Source organism: Xenopus tropicalis, chromosome 1 (genome assembly GCF_000004195.4).
Source record: "Xenopus tropicalis strain Nigerian chromosome 1, UCB_Xtro_10.0, whole genome shotgun sequence".
Lineage (NCBI taxonomy): Eukaryota > Metazoa > Chordata > Amphibia > Anura > Pipidae > Xenopus > Xenopus tropicalis.
Window position 1 is genome coordinate 184,065,416 of NC_030677.2, and position 23,385 is coordinate 184,088,800.

A 23,385-nucleotide genomic window follows, 5' to 3' on the forward strand; every position below is an offset into this window, starting at 1 on the left:
TGAGTCTTCAGGTTTGCCAGCCGGTGGGGCAAGTTTGTGCCGACATCCGCAAGCTATTGTCGGGTCTCAGCCCTGAACGGTTAGTGGCCGATTGTACGATCGGAAATCGCCACGTGTGTAGCCACCTTTAGACTGTAAGCTCCACTAGGGCAGGGTCTGATGTGAATGATGTGTTATCTCTGTAAAGCGGGGCAGAAATGTGTGGCACTATATAAATTCAGGAGATAAATAATTATGCAAACAACCCAGAATACATTGTAATATATTTGAGTCCCCAAATATACTGTTTCCATGATAACTGAGCCCCACTGTTCCCAGTTAGAGACTACTCACATATGTTTTTTATAAGAAGATTACATTTTATGTTTGTGATTATTGTTGAGTAGGGCTGCTGTATGTATCTATATGAGGAAGCCCAAAAGTCTATACCAAAAAGTTGCATAGTGTTAGGAAATGAACCACGAATACCACGTGGAACATCCTTTGTATTCCTTTGCTTCATGTTATGGTCACATGTAGAGCTTTAAAAGAACAGTAACACCAAAAAAATGAGTTTATCAAAGTCATTTTAATATAATGTACTTTTGCCCTGCACTGGTAAAAGTTGTGTGTTTGTATTAGAAACATTACTATAGTTTACATAAACAAAGCTGCTGTGTAGCCATGGGGATGGCTATTTCAACTGAAATGGCACCAAATGGCACAGGTTACATAGCAGATAACAATTAAGATCTGTAAAACACCATTGTATTCTACAGAACTTATCTGTTATCTGCTATGTAACCTGTGCAATTTTTCCTGTTTCCTGATTGAATGGCTGCCCTCATGGCTACACAGCAGCTTATTATATAGTTTTGGAAGCAAATATACAATGTTTACTAGTGCAATAGTACATTATTTTTAATTGATTTTATACTGTTTCTTTAATATGAAATTAAAAAAGGCTCTCTCGCCTCCCTATCCCATTCCCCCCCCCCCCCCCAGAAAGGGGGAAAATGAAGAGGCAATTCATTTACTGCTTTATTGCATAAGCTCTGAATTATATTACCATGTTAGGCAGTAATTACACAGTCAGTCTTGGGGTTTATATACCTACTGGCAACATGATTAATTACTGCAATCCAGTTTTTTGATCTAGAAACTCTATTATATACTCTTAGGCTTGCTGTGTTTAAATGCCTCAGTAAACAAGTAGCTGGTCTCCAATGGTAGACGAATACACAATTATTTCAGCAATTTGAAATATGCTGCACTGGCACTCCTGCTGTAGCACGGCCCTCAGAGCAGCGCCTGCTGGTGGCGCTCACTGCAGTATTATTACCTCTCTGCGATCTGCTAGGGTGAAATACTCTGAATTGTCAGGATCAGCACAGCGCAGGTCAGCCAGATAGTCCTCTGCTGAGTTCTCCAGTTCGTTAAGGCTGCAATTATCCAGGATATCAACAGGGAAAGCCATGCCTGAAAAAGAATTATATTATACAGATAATTAGGTTTTATTCAAAGATTATATAAGCATGAACTGTCTATCTATCCATGTTTGTTTCTATCTCTTGTAAGCTCTGTGGGGCAGGGATATCCTTCCTCTTGTCTCTTTGACACTTAGGGGCTGATTTACTAACCCACGAATCCGACCCGAATTGGAAAAGTTCCGACTTGAAAATGAACATTTTGCGACTTTTTCGTATGTTTTGCGATTTTTTCGGATTCTGTACGAATTTTTCGTTACCAATACGATTTTTGCGTAAAAACGCGAGTTTTTCGTATCCATTACGAAAGTTGCGTAAAAAGTTGCGCATTTTTCGTAGCGTTAAAACTTACGCGAAAAGTTGCGCATTTTTTGCGTAAGTTTTAACGCTACGAAAAATGCGCAACTTTTTACGCAACTTTCGTAATGGATAGGAAAACTCGCGTTTTTACGCAAAAATCGTATTGGTAACGAAAAATTCGTAAAGAATCCGAAAAAATCGCAAAACATACGAAAAAATCGCAAAATACCGATCATTACGAAAAAAACGCAATCGGACTCCATTCGACCCGTTCGTGGGTAAGTAAATCAGCCCCTTAGGGGCAGATTTATTAAAACGTGAGTTTAGAGCTTAAAACATAAAAATAGACATGTTCTATTCATTTGTATGGGATTTTAAAAACCAATTGGTAAACTTTAACTTTCACCCATTGATAAACACATTTCTAAAAATCCCATCGGAATGAATAGAATATGGGTGAGTTTTTATGTATTAAAGGGAAAGGAAAAGCTAAGTCACTTGGGGGTGCCAAAATGTTAGGCACCCCCAAGTGACTTGAATCACTTACCTTCTACCCCAGGCTGGTGCCCCTGTACGGAGAGAACAGCACCAGCCCGGGCTAGCAGTGATCGCTTCCTGTATCGATCGCGCGCGCATGCGCATTAGAGTGAATAGTGGAACTTTAACAGAGAAGTCGGCTTTTTCACTCTACTGTGCATGCGCCGGACTTGAAGTCTCAGGGAAAGGAAGCCGGAAGGAGGAAGCGCATCGCCCCAGGTGCCCCGGGCTGGTGCTGTTTTCTCCTAACAGGGGCACCAGCCCGGGGCACGAGGTAAGCGATTCAAGTCACTTGGGGGTGCTTAACATTTTAGCACCCCCAAGTGACTAAGCCTTTCCTTCCCCTTTAAGCTCTAAAACCACATTTTGATAAATCTGCTCCTTAACTCTTTAATGTAACTGTACTTTGCATTTATTATCGCAATGACCAGTTTGTTTATTAATTTACTGTTCTGCTGCACAGTGCTGTGAACATAAGTATCACAATAATATATATATATGTACAGCTACATAATCTCTATATCTCTATATAAAGAAGGCAATAAAGGGGAACATTTTTAATTTAGTACCATAACACTGCCACCCTCAATGTGTTTTTTGGAAGCCAGCTGATGTCTAGTGCTCACCCAAATTACCATGGGGTTGATTTACTAACACAGGTAATAAATTGCTTCAGTGAATTTACCAATAGCAACAAGTGCAATAGTGCTAAAAATCATGAATTTTACTAATTACCTGAAAACTCAAAAAAAAAACCTGATTTATTAAAAACTGTCGAGGTCATGTAGAAGTCAAAGGGGGCTGTCCTACACAACTGTAACAATCCTGATTTAATTTGTGGTTTTAGAGGTTTTCTGGGTTTTTCATTTGGAAGTTCATGAAAATCCTTATGAAAACCTCGGTTTTGTGTTGTTTTCGTTCTGCATTTTAATTCATTTGTGCTTTTTTAATTTGAATCATTTATAAATGACTAGACATTTGTGGAAATAACTTTATTTGTGGTTTCAAAAAACTCTAAAATTGATAAATGTGCCTCCATGTGTAAACCATATCACCATATAATGTCCATACATTTATGTTTCTTATCATACAAGCACAAAAATCTACATTAAAATCTTTTACATCAAGAATTACCCCAGATATCTGTTTCTAGGCTCTCTACCAAAAGGAGTGGGCACCCCCCAATAAACTAGAATATTAATTGCCCGCGGATGCCCTGATGCCATATATTCTATTGGCACAATCTAGGCAGTAATATGCAATGATATTGGGAATTACAAAGCAAACTGCAGAGACAGCTGTATTATATGCCAACAAACCCGTCAGGTCACATATGTGTCACATCATGTGGTTTCTCATGAATCTGCACTTTGATTGGCCAAAAAACATTCCGCCCGACCGAGTAAAGTAAAAGCAGCCTCGAGCAACCCATCTCGTCAAACGCACTCATGCGGAACGGATATTGAAGTGGAAAAGAATGTTCAAATGAAGCAGATAAAAATGTACCCTGTGTATTTTACAGAAATACGATAACACTTCAATATGTAGGATCCCTGGCTGATTACTGAAGAAAATCAGAAGTGGTTATGGATACCATTTTGTTTTCACTCCAATTCTGTAATTCCAGTGGATAGGAAGAGCTGCTGTGAGCAGTACTCTACCCATCACTACATAAACATTAGGAGAATGTATTTTGGTGCATTCAAATATGAATAAAAAAAGATAAGTTAAGGAAAATAAGTAGTCAGATGTAAATGAACCAATATCATACACACAAGACATCACAAGAGGCGTCTGAAGACCTAGAGATGACGTTTAGGCTATTACTTTACAAAGCTGGATGCCTGGAAAAACAGACACTACGCAGAATTATGGGAAAGCTTGCAGCTGATTGCAGGGGCCCCAGATTTGCTGTGAGTGATGGAAAGGCCCATGACAAATATTTTCTGTATGGTGCACCCATACTTATATTATTTATTTTAAGCAGGGCTTATGCATCCTGGTTCCCTCCAGTTTCTGAACTGCAAATTCCAGCTTCCTGGAAGTTACAGTCTAATAACAGCTAGAGGCCTTACACTGAACAATCAATATACAGTGTGATTATGACAATAAATTGCACTTTTTTATTATATACTATCCCACAGTGCTATTTCTTTGACAAAATACAGATAAATCTAATAGGCTGTAGACAGTGCTATTCTTTGCAGTGGAGAATTATACTGTAGGTGATTTGATGATCACCAAGAGGAGGCTCCAAGGGGGACCCAAATTCACCATAACTCACTCCTAAAAAAAGAGATTTATACATGCTTATCTATGTATATTAACAATGTGTCAAACAGGACGTACAGCAACATCAGATCAATGTCTCAGGGCTGGGAAGACATACAGGGTATGAGGTTCCCAATGCTATGAGGCTGAACCAGTACTAAGACACAACATTACTTCTCTAATGCAATATTTTAGATTTCAACTTCATATGAAAGCAGAGCCCATTTGGATTAAATAATTCAAATTTTTATAAATGATTAGCTTTTTCTCTGTAATAATAAAGGAATTGATGATCTGTAAAACTGCTTTAAGCAAGAACATTGGGTTAGAAAATGGTCTCTGTCAGGGAGGGATTCTGAGGCGGTGACACAAGCAAGTGAAAATGAGGCCTGGAGTCTTGAGATTGAGAGCTCAATACAGATTCAAAATTAACTCTATCAATTAACTATACCCTGTACTATAGTGTTTTTATTTAAAAAGTGAATATAGAACAAGAAAAGTCAATAAACAGTGTTTTCTGATAAACAAATAAGAAATTGTGTGAAAGAACTAAGTAAATGCCCTCAAGCAACACTGGTTTTTAACAGCAGTTTTGCAGCTAAGAGACTGCAATGTAGGCCAGGAGATTAAGGGGCATATTTATTATATTGTGTTAGCCAAAATCACTGGTAATGTTGCCCATAACAACCAATCAGATCTTTGCTTTTTGTAGGAGACTGTTCAAATCTAATAGCTGATTGGTTGTTACTGGCAACATTAACAGTGATGTTGGCTTACACACTTTAATAAGTATGCCCCAAAATATCTAGATTAGCACAAATATATTGACTCCTGTCAGTTCTTTATGTATGAAAAGTAGGGAGGTTGTTTTTTTTTAATTTTTTTTACCATGGCTGGGAAAAATTATGCTTGGTACCAGTGTTATTAATAAGGCAAAAAAATATAGGTAAACAGGTATTTTTTTTCCCACTAAAGGTGCAACCCTATTGAAGAGTCAGGGCATCCAGCAACAGTTATACTATTTACTTAGGGGCACATTTACTTACTCACGATCGTTCCGACGGCGTCCGATTGCGTTTTTTTCGTAATGGTTGGTATTTTGCGATTTTTCAGAAAATTGTCGCGACTTTTTCGTTGCCATTCCGAATGTTGCGCAAAATCTGGCGATTTTTTTGTAGCATTAAAACTTGCGCGAAAAGTCGCGACTTTTTCGTAGCCTTCGCACCGAGTAAGAAAGATTCGGATTCATTCAAGCTTCAGTATGGTGACTTTTCTTGGGCCAGGTTGGAGCTGCAGGGTGCCATTGAGTCCTATGGGAGACTTTCCTTGGGCCAGATTGGAGCTGCAGAGTGCCATTGAGCCCTATGGGAGGCTTTCCTTGGGCCGGGTTGGAGCTGCAGAGTGCCATTGAGCCCTATGGGAGACTTTCTTTGGGCCAGGTTGGAGCTGCAGAGTGCCATTGAGCCCTATGGGAGACTTTCCTTGGGCCGGGTTGGAGCTGCAGAGTGCCATTGAGCCCTATGGGAGACTTTCCTTGGGCCGGGTTGGAGCTGCAGAGTGCCACTGAGCCCTATGGGAGACTTTCCTTGGGCCAGGTTGGAGCTGCAGAGTGCCATTGAGCCCTATGGGAGACTTTCCTTGGGCCGGGTTGGAGCTGCAGAGTGCCATTGAGCCCTATGGGAGACTTTCCTTGGGCCGGGTTGGAGCTGCAGAGTGCCATTGAGCCCTATGGGAGACTTTCCTTGGGCCAGGTTGGAGCTGCAGAGTGCCATTGAGCCCTATGGGAGACTTTCCTTGGGCCGGGTTGGAGCTGCAGAGTGCCATTGAGCCCTATGGGAGAGTTTCCTTGGGCCGGGTTGGAGCTGCAGGGTGCCATTGAGCCCTATGGGAGACTTTCCTTGGGCCGGGTTGGAGCTGCAGAGTGCCATTGAGCCCTATGGGAGACTTTCCTTGGGCCAGGTTGGAGCTGCAGAGTGCCATTGAGCCCTATGGGAGACTTTCCTTGGGCCGGGTTGGAGCTGCAGAGTGCCATTGAGTCCTATGGGAGACTTTCCTTGGGCCGGGTTGGAGCTGCAGGGTGCCATTGAGTCCTATGGGAGGCTTCCAAAATCATGCTAAGTCTGAAAGTTTCGCCCGCCGCTTACGAGCGCTCAATACGAAAAAGTTGTGACAAGATACGAGCGAATCGTAATGGCTACGAAAAACTCGTGTTTTTTCGCGCAAATCGTATTGGTAACAAAAAAGTCACGACAATTTCCGAAAAGGTGTAAAGGTGCCGAAAAAATCGCAAAAAATACGAAAAAGTCGCAAAATGTTCGTTTTTTAATCGGAATTTTTCCAATTCGGTTCGGATTCGTGGGTTAGTAAATGTGCCCCTAAGTGTGAGGGAGAAACCTACTCCACGTATATGTACTGTATAACCACTGACCGCTAAACCTTCCATTTTTAGTACTTTAAAATGATCGGCCAATGTACTCCAGTCCCTCAATCAGCCCCCAATTAATAGCCCCTGAGCCCTGAGCCCTTCCCCAAGTAAAATGGTGTACCCAGTACAGAAAATAAGCAATTGCCCCAAATCTAATTCTTATCAACCTTCACGCTTTACTGACCGCCCCATTCCCAGCTAAGGTCCTCTACAGTTTGGGAATATTTCGGCTAAAATTTCAACCTGGTGGTATTGAATTCTAAACCACAATAGATGTATGACACTTTTTTTAGTTCTGTTACTGTTAAAATATTGCTGTGTATATCTCTACCTACCAATTACAAGAAAGTATTTTAAATAAATATGAGTTAATACTCTATGTTCTGTCAATATCCAAAAGAAAAATATATCATTTTAGACAGTAACTTATTTCAAATAAATGGTTTCATTTCTGTAGTTACCATAGCAACTGCACGGGCAGCACTTGGCTGTGGGGAGAAGTGCTTACTATTCTGCCAAGCACAATATATTTCACCGCAATCGATTTCCAAGAACTGTATCATTTACATAATGGAGAAAAGAAGGGGGAGTATTCATGTAATGTATATGTTTCACTCTCCTACTGACCAGTCAGTTGCATGGAAAGGGCAGGTATATGTAGCACATAAAAAGGATCCCACAGCTTGTAAAGGCAAGAAGCTTCACTTAAGATATAAGCAACATAACACAAGTAGATTTCAAAACTATTGTTCAGCTCCACCCTGAACAGAAAATGGATCAATACACTGTAGAAAGGAATGGGGCAGTAGACAGCCACTTATATATATTTTAACAAAAACATAATAAAAAAATAATAATAGCACTGACAGTCTAGTATTGTAGTATTCTTTACACATTAACACGTGTAGTCATTTGTGAGCATGTTTCTACTGCAAAATACAGTAACCCTCTGTAAGTTACGTACACCCCATACACCATTTAATAAGCTACCAACTTGGTCTGGAGAGGTCATGTCCACAGCTTTTATTGGCCAGTATACGGCCAGCTTCAAAGACAACCTTTTATTTTTAACCATTCAGAACTAAAGATGGCCATACACGTACTGATAAAATTGCACAGAACTAGGTTTTTGCAGACCGTGTGTGGGCTCAGAATTATTGTTCCGATAATTTTCGGACCGTGGCGATCGGTCGTTTAGTCAAACTGGCAAATTAGAAAATTTTGGTCACATAATGATAAAATCTGCGCATGTATTGTGTGTCGGACGATATCCTTGGGGGACCTACAATAAAAGTCACTTTATTACAATTGGTGCCAACTATTTTATGTTCAGAACACCCTCCAGTTTGTATTTTTAGGGCTTTATCCTACAGTTTCAGATTGTTACATTTTAACATAAAACCGATATCCAAACAAGACTAAAATCTGAGTGTGTATGGCCAGCTTTACTGCTGATTATCAGCAAATGCACTTGTGCAATTTATCCCCTATGTTTGTAAATCAGTCCCTTAATTGCCCGTGTAATGCAGGTAACAAGACCTGGGACCACAGGAAGTACCCTAAGTACAAGAAGGAGTTGTCATGCTATAAGGGCTGGGTTGGAGGTTTTATTTGGTTTCCTCTGGAATAACACAAAAGAATAAAGATCCTTTAAAAATTAATTATAAGTCTTTCAGTTTGGTGCTGTATCAGTTAATCTATGCAGAACCCAAAATACTCTGGTTCTGTCCACAAAAGTGGATTTCACTCTGCCCATCCAAGATATCATGAAAGGGGCTGTAGCTGAAGCACTGCACTTAGCATCTTGTGCATATTGAGTAAAGCAATAAATTAAATGAAAAAGAGATGTCTGTAAAAAAAATATACATTACTAACAAATGTAAATTTGTGTCTGACTCTTTTCTTCTTTATAATACTTGGAAATAATCCTAAAACAGCACTTTTCAGCAAAAGGTTTGGCAGATATTTGTATATTTTTTTAGTTCTCTAAAACCACTGCATTTATAAAATGTATACTTTTCTAGGATTATGTTACCAGTGTGGGGTCATTAGAACAGGAAAAGAATGCATGTTTGGCTGTAGGATTGGTTTTCCCAAGTGACACATTTCTCAGGAACCATTTAACAGAAAACTGTGTTCAATGGGGTTCTCAAAATATTTACATGGCTATTGTAATCAATAAATAGGTCTCATCCGTTTGGAACATCATTCAACTACATTGTCATTTATATGGCCTACAAAAACCTCCATTGACCCCAAAAACCTGAACTTAGGACAACTAAGAAACTGTCTGAAATTGTCTATAGTCAGTATTGTACAGGTATGGGATCTGTTATCTGGAAACAACCCATTATCAAGAAAGCTTTGAAATACATGAAGGTCATCTCCCATAGACTCAATTTTAATCTAAAAATGTAATTTTCTAAAATGAATTTCCCTTTTCTCTGTAATAATGAAACTGGACCCTGTGCTTGAATATAATTAATCCTTACTGGAGGCAAAACAATCCTATTAGGATTCCTATTTATTTAATGTCTAATGTTTAAATGATTTTGGAAATATCATCCAATCTGGAAAACCCCAGGTTCAGAGCAGTTACTGTTGTATAAAACATGTTTCAGAACATATAGGTTACTATTGTCCCCACAGAGAGCATGTCATTTTACATGAATAATTAAAAACTACTTTCAGGTCTGCAAACTACAGATGAAAAGCAGAGTTGTGGTCAAGCTCTAACAGTGCCATCTGGCCATGCTATGGGCTCTCTCATGGCACCGGATACTTTGTTACTAAATGCCACTATGGGTAAAACTGACATAGCATAGTATAGTTTGCACCCAAACTTTACGTTAATGCAATCTATTTTCCATTTATTTTCAAAAAACTAGGCTGTCTGGGTCAAAACAGTACAGGTGGCAACCCTACTCTCACTTGACTCACTGACTGGTTGCTGGGTAAATGAGAACCTAGCTACTTGATAGCTGTTAAAATATCTGGAGAACTGCTGAACAAAAAGCTAAATAACTGAAAAACCATAACAATAAAACATCAACACGACATGCAACTTGTCTCAGAATATCAATGTCTGCATCATACTAAAAGTTCATTTAAAGGAGAACTACCCCTTTAAACATCATCTATAATTTATATAAAAATGTGTATGTAAATATATACATGTAAATGCACTGAACTGACAAAAGTCTTACATATACCATATACATTTTGGTCCTTAGGTTTTGTGTACTTAAGCTTCCCCTTCTCTTTCTTACAGTACCAATCAACCCAGTTACCTCTCTACAATTGCCTAAAACACCGTCTGACTTTGCATGCTCTCCGGGATCCCTTGCTGTCTATAAATACTGGCAGTATCTGTAGTACTTCTGGGTACAGTGTTCTTAACCATTCAGCTGCCAAGGTTTTTTTTCAGCTCCAATTTTCCAAATCTCTGGTCTCTTGAACACAGCTTTTTTTGGTGGTTCTCATCTCTCCAAATCATTTTTTATCTTTAATTCTTTTAGACCCTAGAACTAGCAAGCTACCATATTCGCATCAGGGATACGTGCTGGTATACATCTAAAAAAAGTTTTCAATCCCCACCATGTCATGAGCAATTTATTTAGCCCTATGCTACTGTACCTGGCTGGAGATCTGCACCACTGCTATTTTTGAGGCCAACTCAACACGTTTCCCACTGCAACATGAGAATTATTTTCAAATACTGGAAACTGGAAATAAGGGCCTCAATGTGAGGCAAGTTCTGCTGGGAGTTCTACTGGGAGGACAGCTATAGAACACTGCAAAAGTGCTGTATGCAGAGAAAATGGAACTGGGACAAAGGTAACATAGTTCTACACTGCATGAATGTATTGAGCTGAAGTGTCCGAGACTTGATTAGCTACTTGTACAGCACGCAATACACCGTCAGTTGTCACTGTTATCATATTTCAAGTATATATATATATATATATATATATATAAAGATGTAATTATCTGTAGTTACATTGTGTGTGGCTAGTTATTTCCTTAAAGAAACAGTAACACCAGAAAATTAAAGTTTATCAAACTAATTCATATATTGCCCTGCACAGGCAGGGAAGGAAGGAGAATGTAAAAAATCAGCCAACACTTTGTCGTTAAAACTGTTCACATAATAGTTTACTTCTACCAAAATGCATTATGCAGCTGGCAGCCATGTTTGTTTGGCATTACAACAGGTAAATTTTCAATGAAAACAAACACAGCCACAGCTTTCATACTGCCTGGCAGTCCAAGCACGGACCCAAACTTTCAAGCAGTGCAGCCAGCGGCAGACTAGGGTTCTATTGCCAACAGCTCTGAGAACACAGGGTAAATGCAGTTATTAGAGAGACAGTAGCAAATGCATCTATATTGGTGATATGATTATATGTGGGAACGATATGATTTTATGTGGGGAACCAGAAAGTACATTTTTGTTTTTATACTTTAGGTCCAGTTTAATTAAGTTCAAAATAAAACATTTTAGAAATATTTTGGCTGAATGAAAACAATTAATGATAATCAACTCAAAAAATAAATGAACACAAAATAATGCAATAAGTCAGAAATAGAAAGTTACAGATAAACACTGCTTTCAATTGCAATTACATTTAGAAATGGGGAGCAGCACAGGAGGTATGTCCTATAAAAAGCAATGAAAATGCTTAGTTCAAACTTATACACTTTCTTTGTCTGTTTCCAAAACACATTTTTAAAGAGACCAGCCTTTCCTGCTGGAGAGTAAAAATGCTTTAGATCCCTTATTATTAAATGCAGCAAAACTCAACAGTCTTAAATCCTGGAGGCACATGTAACTTATACACTTGATGTAAAGGGCTGTGGAATATATCGGCACTCTATATAAATAAAGGCTAATAATAATAATGTGTGTGCAACAGTCTTTCCATATTAGATAAGAATGCAATGGGGTTCCCTCAGGGGCATTCTTTCTGGCTGAAAAGTCTTAGATACATTCTGCATGCAAGTGCTAAACACAGCTGGGGAGAGGCACTCTGTTAAGCCACAAATCTTATGCAAAGGCCTCCAGAAGGGAAACATATTGGGAAAAAATATTGTTTTCTCAGTTGGTTCCCTTTGCAGAAAGTGGGTAAGAAAAAAAGTCAATGAACACATTATTTTAAATCAGTATGTACTTGGTAGATCCTCATACTCCTTATGCAAATGTTCCACCACGTTTAAGCTGCCAAGGCTTCCACTTAGTGAACTTTGCCTTACCAAAAAATCTGATTTTCAACCAATTTAGAATTAACATAATCAGCTGTCTCACTTGTAAAATGCTCACAAATAAAAGCAACTCCATGATTTCTTTGACTCTGCACACAGCCAGAAGCCCCTACACAATATCATGATTACTCAGTTAGGGTCCCCATACACAGTCAGATCCGCTCGCTTGGCGATGTTGCCAAGCAAGCGGATCTTCTCCCGATATCCCCACCTATGGGTGGGCGATATCGGGAGAATCCAGGATAATTCGATTGTTTGGCCCTGGGGCCAAACGGTCGGATTATAAAGATGGGCATAGCAAAAGTCGAGCCGATGTGGTCCCCGATCCAACTAGATTTTCTAACCTGCCCGATCGAGATCTGCCCGATTTCAGGCCAGATATTGGTCGGGCAGGCCCGTCGGTAGTGCCCATACATGGGTTTAGACACAGACACCAATTTGTCCATTTTTCCAGGGTTTCACAAAGAAAAAAAGGCTAGAAAGGTTTTCCAACCAAGCAGTCTATAATTTTCAGACATTCAAAATCATAACCCCCATATCACAAGTATAAATAAGTGAAATTATATATATATATATATATATATATATATATCATGGGGAAGGAGAAGTTGCTAGTAGGTAGCTATGCTATGAGCAACATCACCGATAATGTTTTAATTCACTTTTTACACAGAATGATAAATATATTATATAGTCAGATATTAAAAAATGAAAACCTGCTTTGAGGCCTCTGGGAGCAATATCAGAGGGGTTGGTGGGCAACATGTTGCTCACAAGCCACTGGTTCTGTTTTTTACTATGTGCATGTGCCCCCCACCCCCGAGGTCACTAATTTGTTACTAACTTTAAACAGGTAAGAGAGATGCAAAGGAGGAAGTAGTGTTCTGGCTATTTTTTCACTCCATAATTTAAATGTTTTCTAAACCTACCACTCACTGTATGGTGTATTTGCCCAAATTTGTGTATGTCGTGCAACAGGCACCCATATGGCTGACTTCGCAAACTTTTAACCAAATTGACTCCTTTTTTCCTTCCTCTGGGCCCGGAAGCCTCCTAGGGTAAACAGAAAGTCGCTTATGGCCCGAAAGGACAAAGGGAGACTAGCCCTACTACATCTCTGCAGCCCTGTATGCCAACTGTGCAGGATACAAAGAAGCCCATACAGAAAACTAGGGACCCCCGAGCTACCCCCTGTTCTGAAGGTTCCACAAAAAACTTTGTCACTAGCCACTAACCACAAAGGCTGCCTCCCAGCCTGCACTCTGCTCTCCCTTGTAGAGAAACTATAATTATTAGCACGTTCTGCACCTGCCAGACTATCATTACTGGCCCAGACTTGGAGTCTATCATCTAAAAGAGCTCCTGGTTGATGGCACATTCCCAGCTCTGGACCAGCTACAAGAAACCAGCCATCCATTATTCTACCTCCAACTGCACCATGCATTCACAGCACAATTTGACTGCCAGATGGCCCCACAATTATGGAAGTTGAACCCCTAAAAGTTTGTATCAGATCTGTATGCTTATAACATCTCCAGGAGCTCCACTGAGCCAGCCAAAGGCAAATGGGAGGATGATATTCTTCAACTAGATGATGATATGTTGGGAGATGTAACAAAAGACAGAATGGTTCCCTTCAGAATAATTAATAGGATGTATATTACGCCATAGAGGTTAAAAAAATAATTGGCAAAAACCGAAATGCCACCTGTCCCAAATGCCATGCCACTGATGCTGGCTTTTTTTACTTAATATGGGAATGTCCCACATTTTACAAATACTGGTCAAAAGTGACAAAATAATTGAGCGACCACATCCTTTTACCAGGAATATCTGTCCAAAAAGTGTACCTGCTTGGTTTAGTTTATGAGCTGGTACCGCTGAATAAAATTAAAACCCTCTATATATAGAACATATTCTATGCTAAGAAATTGGTGGCAATGAAGTGGATAAGTCCGCATCTACCTACAACTGACCAGTGGATACAACTGGTTAGCATGCTCCCACTTATTAATTTCTTCTCTTCTCTTTTGCTGTTTTTTCCTAATTCTCCCTCTTTTCTATATCCTCTCTATTCCATTGATTTTTCATAATTTTGATAAAGATAGGGAGTCGTTTTATATATATATATGTTTATACTTTAGCCAAAGGACTCCTCAATTAAACTTTCTTTAGTGGTACTAGATGTGCAGGATTGAACTGCACTTTCCGTATGTGTCATGCTAACAGGGCTCAACTGAATATACCTGCAAAATGACTGTACCTTACCTTATGTAATTATGTTTACATATGTAATTATGTTTGCTACTTTTACTAATACTTTTCTTATTCTGGGCCCCTGAGTCAGGTACTCTGGAGGAGGGGTTGACCCAAGGTTTTATGGTGAACTGCATAAGTCCTACAACCACTGCATTTCAGACTATGTATAAAGAAGTAAGTGGTGGGTAAACTTTCACTTTAAATGCTGTATATTTTCTATTTCAGTTCAGCAGTCATAAAAACCGTCAAATAAATATCTAGAAATGCTACCAAATGCACAGGTGCAGCAAACAGCACACAGACTAGACTGGCACATCACACAGTGCTAAAAGCCGGGGCCTATTATACCCGCAGTGCTCGATAAACACTGTTATTACCACAGGGCTGGAGCCATTTTGGAACAGAAAGCTTTTCAAAAAGGTCTGTAATGTGAGCATATTTAAAGTACTGTTACATCACTGTAGGTTGCCAAAATTTTCTTATGTAACTGAAAAATAACCAGCAAACCTGAAAAATGGCTAGAATATTGTACTGAGGTGTGAATTAAATATGAAAATAAACTGTAGATGGGAATGAGCTTTCCACTGTTACCCGCAAAACAAATTCTTACTTTTTATTGCCTGATCTGTATAAATAGGTAAAACACTGCCTGAGAAATTCAAGTCACCACTCTGTCACTGCCATTTTCTGAATGTATTAATAATAAATTACATGGAAATGTACTCATCATGCTATAGAGCATGGTGTACCGGATTTATTTATTTTCCATATTGAGTGACATATGTAAAATACTCACACTGCACTTAATGGCTGCTCACTTGTCCAACAATTACATGTCACTGAAAGGGGGGTATGTATAACTGGGAGTGAGTTAACTGGGAGGTGGTACTGCCTGTGTCAAGTACGTAGTTATAATAGAGGGTGAACAAAAATTACTGGGGATGAGCATTTTAAACACAAGATAAGGGACATGAAGGATAAATAACCCTATGTATAAAAGAAATGTCTGTTTGAAATCCACTCCCAAAGGTATGGCTGACAATTCCCTTGTAATCATTTCATAATGTCTGCAAATGAGTGCATGGCAAAGTTAGAGTATAGAGAAGTCCTGATTTCTGTTCCACCATGTCCCTTTTCCACTGTCCCTAAGAAGTGAGTCACACAGAATCCCTGCCTATGTTCAAGGCCTCTGGACACAGGACTTATGGAAAGAAAAATTGTGAGCTCCACAAACAGCTTGGACAACAAGAATCTTTACTTTCATTGGCCTCAGGACTGGGGCAAAAAGCCCAATGCATAAGCTACTTCATTTCCAACCTAGTCATTAGTAAGTTTTAGCTCTCCTTTAAAGGGCCATTCTCCTATTTTCCTGCTGAACTGTACTTAGTTACACGTGACATAATTGTATAGCACAGGTATGGGACCCATTATCCAGTATTCTCAGGACCTGGGGTTTTCCAGATAAGGGGTCTTTCTGTAAATTGAATCTCCTACTTTAAGTCTATTGAAAAAAAATATTTGAACAGTAATTAAACCCAATAGGATTGTTTTTGCTCCAATAAGGATTACGTATATCTTTGTTGGGATCAAGTATAAGGTACTGTTTTATTATAACAGAGAAAGGAAACCATTTTTAAAAATATGAATTATTTAATTAAAATGGAGTCTATGGGAGATGGCCTTTCCGTAATTCGGAACTTTCTGGAAAATAGGTTTCCGGATAAGGGGTTTGATACCTGTATACAGTGGAGGAAATAATTATTTGACCCCTCACTGATTTTGTAAGTTTGTCCAATGACAAAGAAATGAAAAGTCTCAGAACAGTATCATTTCAATGGTAGGTTTATTTTAACAGTGGCAGGTAGCACATCAAAAGGAAAATCGAAAAAATAACTTTAAATAAAAGATAGCAACTGATTTGCATTTCATTGAGTGAAATAAGTTTTTGAACCCCTACCAACCATTAAAGGAACAGTAACACCAAAAAATGAAAGAGTATAAAAGTAATAAGAATAAAATATACTGCTGCCCTGCACTGGTACAACTGGTGTGTTTGCCCCAGAAATTTATATAAACAAAGCTGCTGTTTAGCCATGGGGGCAGCCATTCAAAGGAGAAAAGGCACAGGCACAAAGGAGATAACAGATAAAACACCATTGTATTCTAGAGAGGTCATCTGTTATCTGCTATGTAACCTGTGCCTTTTCTCCTTTTTTCCAGCTTGAATGGCTGCCCCCGGGGCTACACAGCAGCTTGTTTATATAAACTATAGTAGTGTTACTGTAGCAAACACACAACTTTTACCAGTGCAGAGCAACAGTACATTATATTTTAATTACTTTAAAAAACTTTTATTTTTTGGTTTTACTGTTCCTTTAAGAGTTCTGGCTCCCACAGAGTGGTTAGACACTTCTACTCAATTAGTCAACCTCATTAAGGACACCTGTCTTAACTAGTCACCTGTATAAAAGACACCTGTCCACAGAATCAATCAAGCAGACTCCAAACTCTCCAACATGGGAAAGACCAAAGAGCTGTCCAAGGATGTCAGAGACAAAATTGTAGACCTGCACAAGGCTGGAATGGGCTACAAAACCATTAGCAAGAAGCTGGGAGAGAAGGTGACAACTGTTGGTGCGATTGTTCGAAAATGGAAGGAGCACAAAATGACCATCAATCGACCTCGCTCTGGGGCTCCACGCAAGATCTCACCTCGTGGGGTGTCAATGATTCTGAGAAAGGTGAAAAAACATCCTAGAACTACACGGGAGGAGTTAGTTAATGACCTCAAATTAGCAGGGACCACAGTCACCAAGAAAACCATTGGAAACACATTACACCGCAATGGATTAAAATCCTGCAGGGCTCGCAAGGTCCCCCTGCTCAAGAATGCACATGTGCAGGCCCGTCTGAAGTTTGCCAATGAACACCTGAATGATTCTGTGAGTGACTGGGAGAAGGTGCTGTGGTCTGATGAGACCAAAATAGAGCTCTTTGGCATTAACTCAACTCGCTGTGTTTGGAGGAAGAAAAATGCTGCCTATGACCCCCAAAACACCGTCCCCACCGTCAAGCATGTGGGTGGAAACATTTTGCTTTGGGGGTGTTTTTCTGCTAAGGGCACAGGACAACTTATTCGCATTAACGGGAAAATGGACGGAGCCATGTATCGTGAAATCCTGAACGACAACCTCCTTCCCTCTGCCAGGAAACTGAAAATGGGTCGTGGATGGGTGTTCCAGCACGACAATGACCCAAAACATACAGCAAAGGCAACAAAGGAGTGGCTCAAGAAGAAGCACATTAAGGTCATGGAGTGGCCTAGTCAGTCTCCGGACCTTAATCCAATAGAAAACCTATGGAGGGAGCTCAAGCTCAGAGTTGCACAGAGACAGCCTCGAAACCATAGGGATTTAGAGATGATCTGCAAAGAGGAGTGGGACCAACATTCCTCCTAAAATGTGCGCAAACTTGGTCATCAATTACAAGAAACGTTTGACCTCTGTGCTTGCAAACAAGGGTTTTTCCACTAAGTATTAAGTCTTTTTTTGTTAGAGGGTTCAAAAACTTATTTCACTCAATGAAATGCAAATCAGTTGCTATCTTTTATTTAAAGTTATTTTTTCGATTTTCCTTTTGATGTGCTATCTGCCACTGTTAAAATAAACCTACCATTGAAATGATACTGTTCTGAGACTTTTCATTTCTTTGTCATTGGACAAACTTACAAAATCAGTGAGGGGTCAAATAATTATTTCCTCCACTGTATCACAGTACAGAATATGAGAAAACACAGGGGCATTTTCCTTGCTATAGAGAGTTCCATCTACTGCTCAGTTTGACTGGAGGACCTCTTGTCTTCTATCTATCTATTTTTTTTATGATAATAATAATGATATATGTGAGCCATCTCCCACATCCCTTATTTTTATTAAATAATTCCTTTTTCTCTGTAATTGAGTCTTACTAAGATATAATTAAAGGAGAAAAAAGGCTAAATCACTGGGAGGTGACAAAATGTTAGGCACCCCCCAGTGACTGTCCTCGCTTACCTGAAATCCCCGGCCAGGGGTTTCTGTTAGCATAGTATACAAACAAAATGAATGTTAACTCCACCATTTAGTGTGCTGTGATATCAAAGCATGACTAAAACAATGCATCAAGCTGGAGTACAAGGTTAGGCTCATATGCTCATGTAAATCATAATCGAACAAGTGAATTCCCTGGTAAGAGGACACAACATATGAAGAACTGCGGCCAGAAATCACTACATTGCTCAGTTGTGGAGGGGGGGACCACCCAGACCAGTGGTTTTTAATGAGGTGTTCGTGTTATCATCAGCAACAATAAAAAAGTCTTTTTTATTGTTATCATGCTTCAATAGACTCTATAGATAAGCTGCCCTGTAGCCATGTAGTTGAACTAGGGCAATAGGTCACATGTTTACTTAGCAAATAACTGATAAGCTGTGTAGAATACAAAGGTTTTAGCATTTACTGGGGAGATAAACAGGGGTCAAATGCATCTCATGGCTCTCTACAGGATTATAAAAACCTTTCACATTTAAATAGGATGTTTGTTGGAAAACATTTTTTTTTAAATTTTATTTCCTGCTATTTAAAAGGTGTTGACACAATTCTGCAGCGCTTTACATCAATCCCTTCACTGGTGGAGTTTATAGGCTGATGTCCGATAGGTAGATTAGTCGCCCATGGTGAAAATCTCTGCTACCGCTGGGATTTATCTCTCCGAAATGCCTTTTCACAGGCAACAAAGTGAGTTGCCAGTGGAAAGGTATACGTCGCTTCACTTTCCCGAAGTCAAGCAAAGTTTCCTCCTGCAGGCAATTTCACGGGACTTCAGAAAAGTAAACAACCTGTATGCCTTTCCACCAGTGATTCACTTTATAGCCGGTGAAAAGGCATATTGGGGAGATTAGTCGCCTACAGTAGCCAAGATTAAAGGAACAGTAACACCAAAAAATGAAAGTGTTTTAAAGTAATTAAAATATAATGTACAGTTGCCCTGCGCTGGTAAAACTGGTAAGTTTGCAACAGAAACGCTACTATATTTTATATAATTGAGCTGCTATGTCAACACGGGGGCAGCCATTGAAGCTGGGAAAAAGGAGAAAAGGCACAGGCACATAGCAGATAACAGATAAGCTTTGTAGAATATAATGGGGTTTTATCTGTTATCTGCTAAGTAACCTGTGCCTTTTCTCCTGTAAATGGCTGCCCCCGTGGCTACACAGAAGCTTTATTATATAAACCAGGGATCCCCAACCTTTCTTACTCGTGAGCCACAGTCAAATGTAAAAAGACTTGGAGAGCAACACAAGCACCATAAAAGTTCATGGAGGTGCCAAATAAGGGCTGTGATTGGCTATTAGGGGCCTCTATGCACCCTATCAGCTTACAGGGCTTTATTTGGTAGGAAATCTTGTTTTTATTCAACCAAAACTTGCCTCCAAGTCAGGAAATCAAAAATAACTACCATCTTTTTTGGCACTAAGAGCAACATCCAAGGGGTTGGGGAGCAACATGTTGCTCACGAGCCACTGGTTGGGGATCACTGATATAAACTATAGTAGTCTTTCTAAGGAAAACACACCAGTTGTACCAGTACAGGCAGCATTACATTATATAGTAATTACTTTTATACACTTTCATTTTTTGGTGATACTGTCCCTTTAAGCACAGACAACGTCTGTGACGGTTTCCTCCCACTCTCCAAAAACATACAGGCAGGTTAAATGGCTTTTGATAAAATTGACCCATAGTGTGTGTGAATGGAATAGGGACCTTAGATTGTAAACTTACTGGGGCAGGGACTGATGTGAATGATGAATAATCTCAGTAAAGTGCTGCAGAAATGTGTCAACACTATATAAATAACAAGAAATAAATAATAAATATTAAAAAATAAAAAATATTTTAGACCCTGACACCTAACAAACTCCATGGATATTTCTGGGTAATATATATGCGTGCATATAACAGGTAATTATTCCTTCCCACAGAAGAGTAAAAGCTGGGTTGTGTTGCACAAATCTCTGCCAATGGCAGACTTGGTAGATCACTGGTAAACCAGGCTACACAGCCAAACTAGCCAATTCAGATTCTGATTTGGCCATTTGAGGAATGGATAAACAATCAGATCATTATTGTTATAGTTATAGGATTGTATATAGCAACAATTCTCAATAAGTCTTCTCAAAATCGGTTCAGAATTTATATGTTGGCCAATTTGGGCAAAACTTGACCATTAACATGTTCCTATGTACCAATATATGGGAGGAAATATCGATAGTTTTACACAAGTATATTGCTTACATATAACTGGGCCTCGCTGCGGCGTCTGTGGTTTCGATTGGTATGCCTGTGGTTGGGCAGCTGAGCTCTAACTAGGGATGCACCGAATCCAGGATTCGGTTAAGGATTCTGTCTTTTTCGGCAGGATTCAGCCAAATCTATGCCAAACCGAATCCGAATCCTAAAAATCACGTGGCTTTTTGTCACGTAAACACAGAAGTTGAAAAATTTTCCCATTTTTTCCAGATTTAACCCTTCCAAAACCTTATTAGCTTATGCTAATTAGGATTCGGATTCAGTATTCGGCCAAATCCTTTACAAGGGTTCAGGGGTTCAGTCGAATCCAAAGAAGTGGATTTGGTGCATGCCTAGCTCTAATACTGATCATTGGGAGAGAATAACTACAAGTACACAAGCATTAACATGTAACCCCACAACTGAGCAGAAATCCTGATGTCTCTCTGTTCTGCTCCTATCTACATTACAGTTGGAAGCTGGCATATCCCTAAGCCGATAAGCCGGTCTTGCCATTCACTTTCTGTTACATAAGACAATACCCATGCGCTTCTGGAAATGTAGTGTTATTTAAACATTTTCCCACTCTCCCCCAGTGATGATAAATAAAGGCATTATACTGTTATCAGGAATACAAGCAGGCCCAGACTTGCAAGGAACATAATACATGCGCCGCTAAGAGGAGAATAAGCAAAGTAAGTTTGTAGCCATCCGTGGCATAGGCTTTTGTGCAGGAATGGCCTGTAGGAACAAATGGTGTTTATATCACCAAAAAGCACAATAATGATAATAACAGCAGCTGCTAAATGAAACAAGCAGCTACACAAGGCAGACTCATTAGAATGGCCTGAAGAAGAAAGGAAATAAATACATGACAGTAATGATAAGGTATGGGGAAGGACAATGCCAGCTATGGCATCCAGCTATGATGGGCATGTACTGCAACAAAGGCTTTCTATCAATCTGCCAGTCTGAGGCTGGAGCTCTCCTGCTGTCACTGGCTGCTAACAGCAGCAGCAATGAAATGAAACACTCACTTTAAACAACACCCCCCCCCCCAAATATGTACAATGGTTGCACCCTGCTATAGGGCACCAAGCAGCACCGATGGGCAACCATCTCTGGCACCTTATATTAAAGCCCGGTGGCACCAAATGCAATGACATGAATAAATAGATAAATAAATAGACACGGATGCCATAATCCTGGCTGCTGTGCATACCTGCCTGGGAGCCCCTGGAAAGGACAATGATTATTCCATGAAATACAAGTTGGGTGGTACCAGTGCCCCCAGTCAATGCTGCGCACAGTGGCCATGCCCAGCGCTCCTATCAGCGGTACCCTAGGCCAGCGTGCATGGCAGCTCCTTCCTCTGCACATGGGCACTTACCTTGGCTAAAGGTGGTCCTCCCTAGGTGCTGAATGGTTGCGCCGAGCGGACACTGCCAGGCTGAATCCTCTCCCCTTCCCCCTAAGCCGCTGTCTGCTGCCCCTACCTCTCTGACGTTGTCATCAGTCCCTGCACTGCCTACAGCCTTAAAGCGACAGGCACACCTCCCATCCTCTCTCTTTGCTTTTACCTCACAGCCCTACACAGGCTCACTGCTAAATATACAAGAAAGGGAAAGTTTCATAGGAATAAAAATATCCCCCGTAGAATAGCAGCCATCTGACCTTATATTGTGTTGAGTAACAGGACAGTTAATCAGCCTTTTATTGCTACAAGCAGGATTCCAAAAATAACTCTCAAATACCATAGAGAAAGCTCCTTATGGGATTGGTTCTTTAGCTACTGCATGTTAATCCCTGAAATATTATATTTTCCCCTGTGTGGGGCACAGGGGCCACATGCAGCCAAGTCCAGTTTCTTGGCATTTGTAAAATATGTATATATAGGTTGAATATCATCCTGTTTCTCAAGAGGTGCTGGGAAATGTAGTTGCTAATTAGAGATTGCATGGTGTCTGGCCTATCTTCCTGCATTGGCCCACCAATCTTTGGCACTTCCTATATAGATATTACATTTCCCCCACATTGCACTTCTATAGGTATATGCCACACAGGCTACTTATAGCTGAATAGTTGTAGCAAAATAAAATAAAGGTTGCCTTGTTTTTTATGAGGAACCCAAAGTGAACTACAAACTGAAGAGCAGACTGCCTAAGTATTCATCCAACATGGCACTGATGCATCTTTGACCCAATTGGGCATCAGATCTCAGACCAGTGACTTGTTTATAAGAGGTCAGTTGTGTGAATGGCGCTGAATTGATAACTCACATACAGTTTATGCCACAGAAGTTAAGACTTGGGACAAGCCCTACAAACCAAGCTGAGTTTATGTAAACAGACCTTCCCCTCAGCCGTTGGCAGAAACTGACCTATGCTGCTCTCGCATGACTGGAGCTTTCACTGTTTCACTATTGGAGCATCAGCATGCCCTATAAATTCTAAGAGCACCAATTACAGAAGGGTTGCAGCCCAGCCTGTATTTTACCTGATTGGTGATCCTTGATCATTAACGTAACAGAGATAAG

At 40.0% G+C, this 23,385-nt stretch overlaps 1 protein-coding gene across 2 annotated transcripts in view; it reads right to left on the bottom strand.

Moving 5' to 3' along the window:
• fam169a (family with sequence similarity 169 member A) overlaps positions 1-22,398 on the bottom strand; it is a 37,016-nt gene extending 14,618 nt beyond the window's left edge. The window contains exons 1-2 of one of the 2 annotated variants that reach the window (XM_002934825.5): positions 22,240-22,398; positions 1,322-1,458 (exon numbers count right to left, since the gene is read on the bottom strand). In XM_002934825.5, the coding sequence (XP_002934871.1) occupies positions 1,322-1,456 (135 nt within the window). In that variant the 5' untranslated portion in view covers positions 1,457-1,458; positions 22,240-22,398. Of the gene's footprint in view, positions 1-1,321; positions 1,459-22,071; positions 22,094-22,239 lie in introns of those variants that run through there. The other variant, XM_018090770.2, reaches the window with a different exon arrangement.
• Positions 22,399-23,385: the final 987 nt, after the last annotated feature.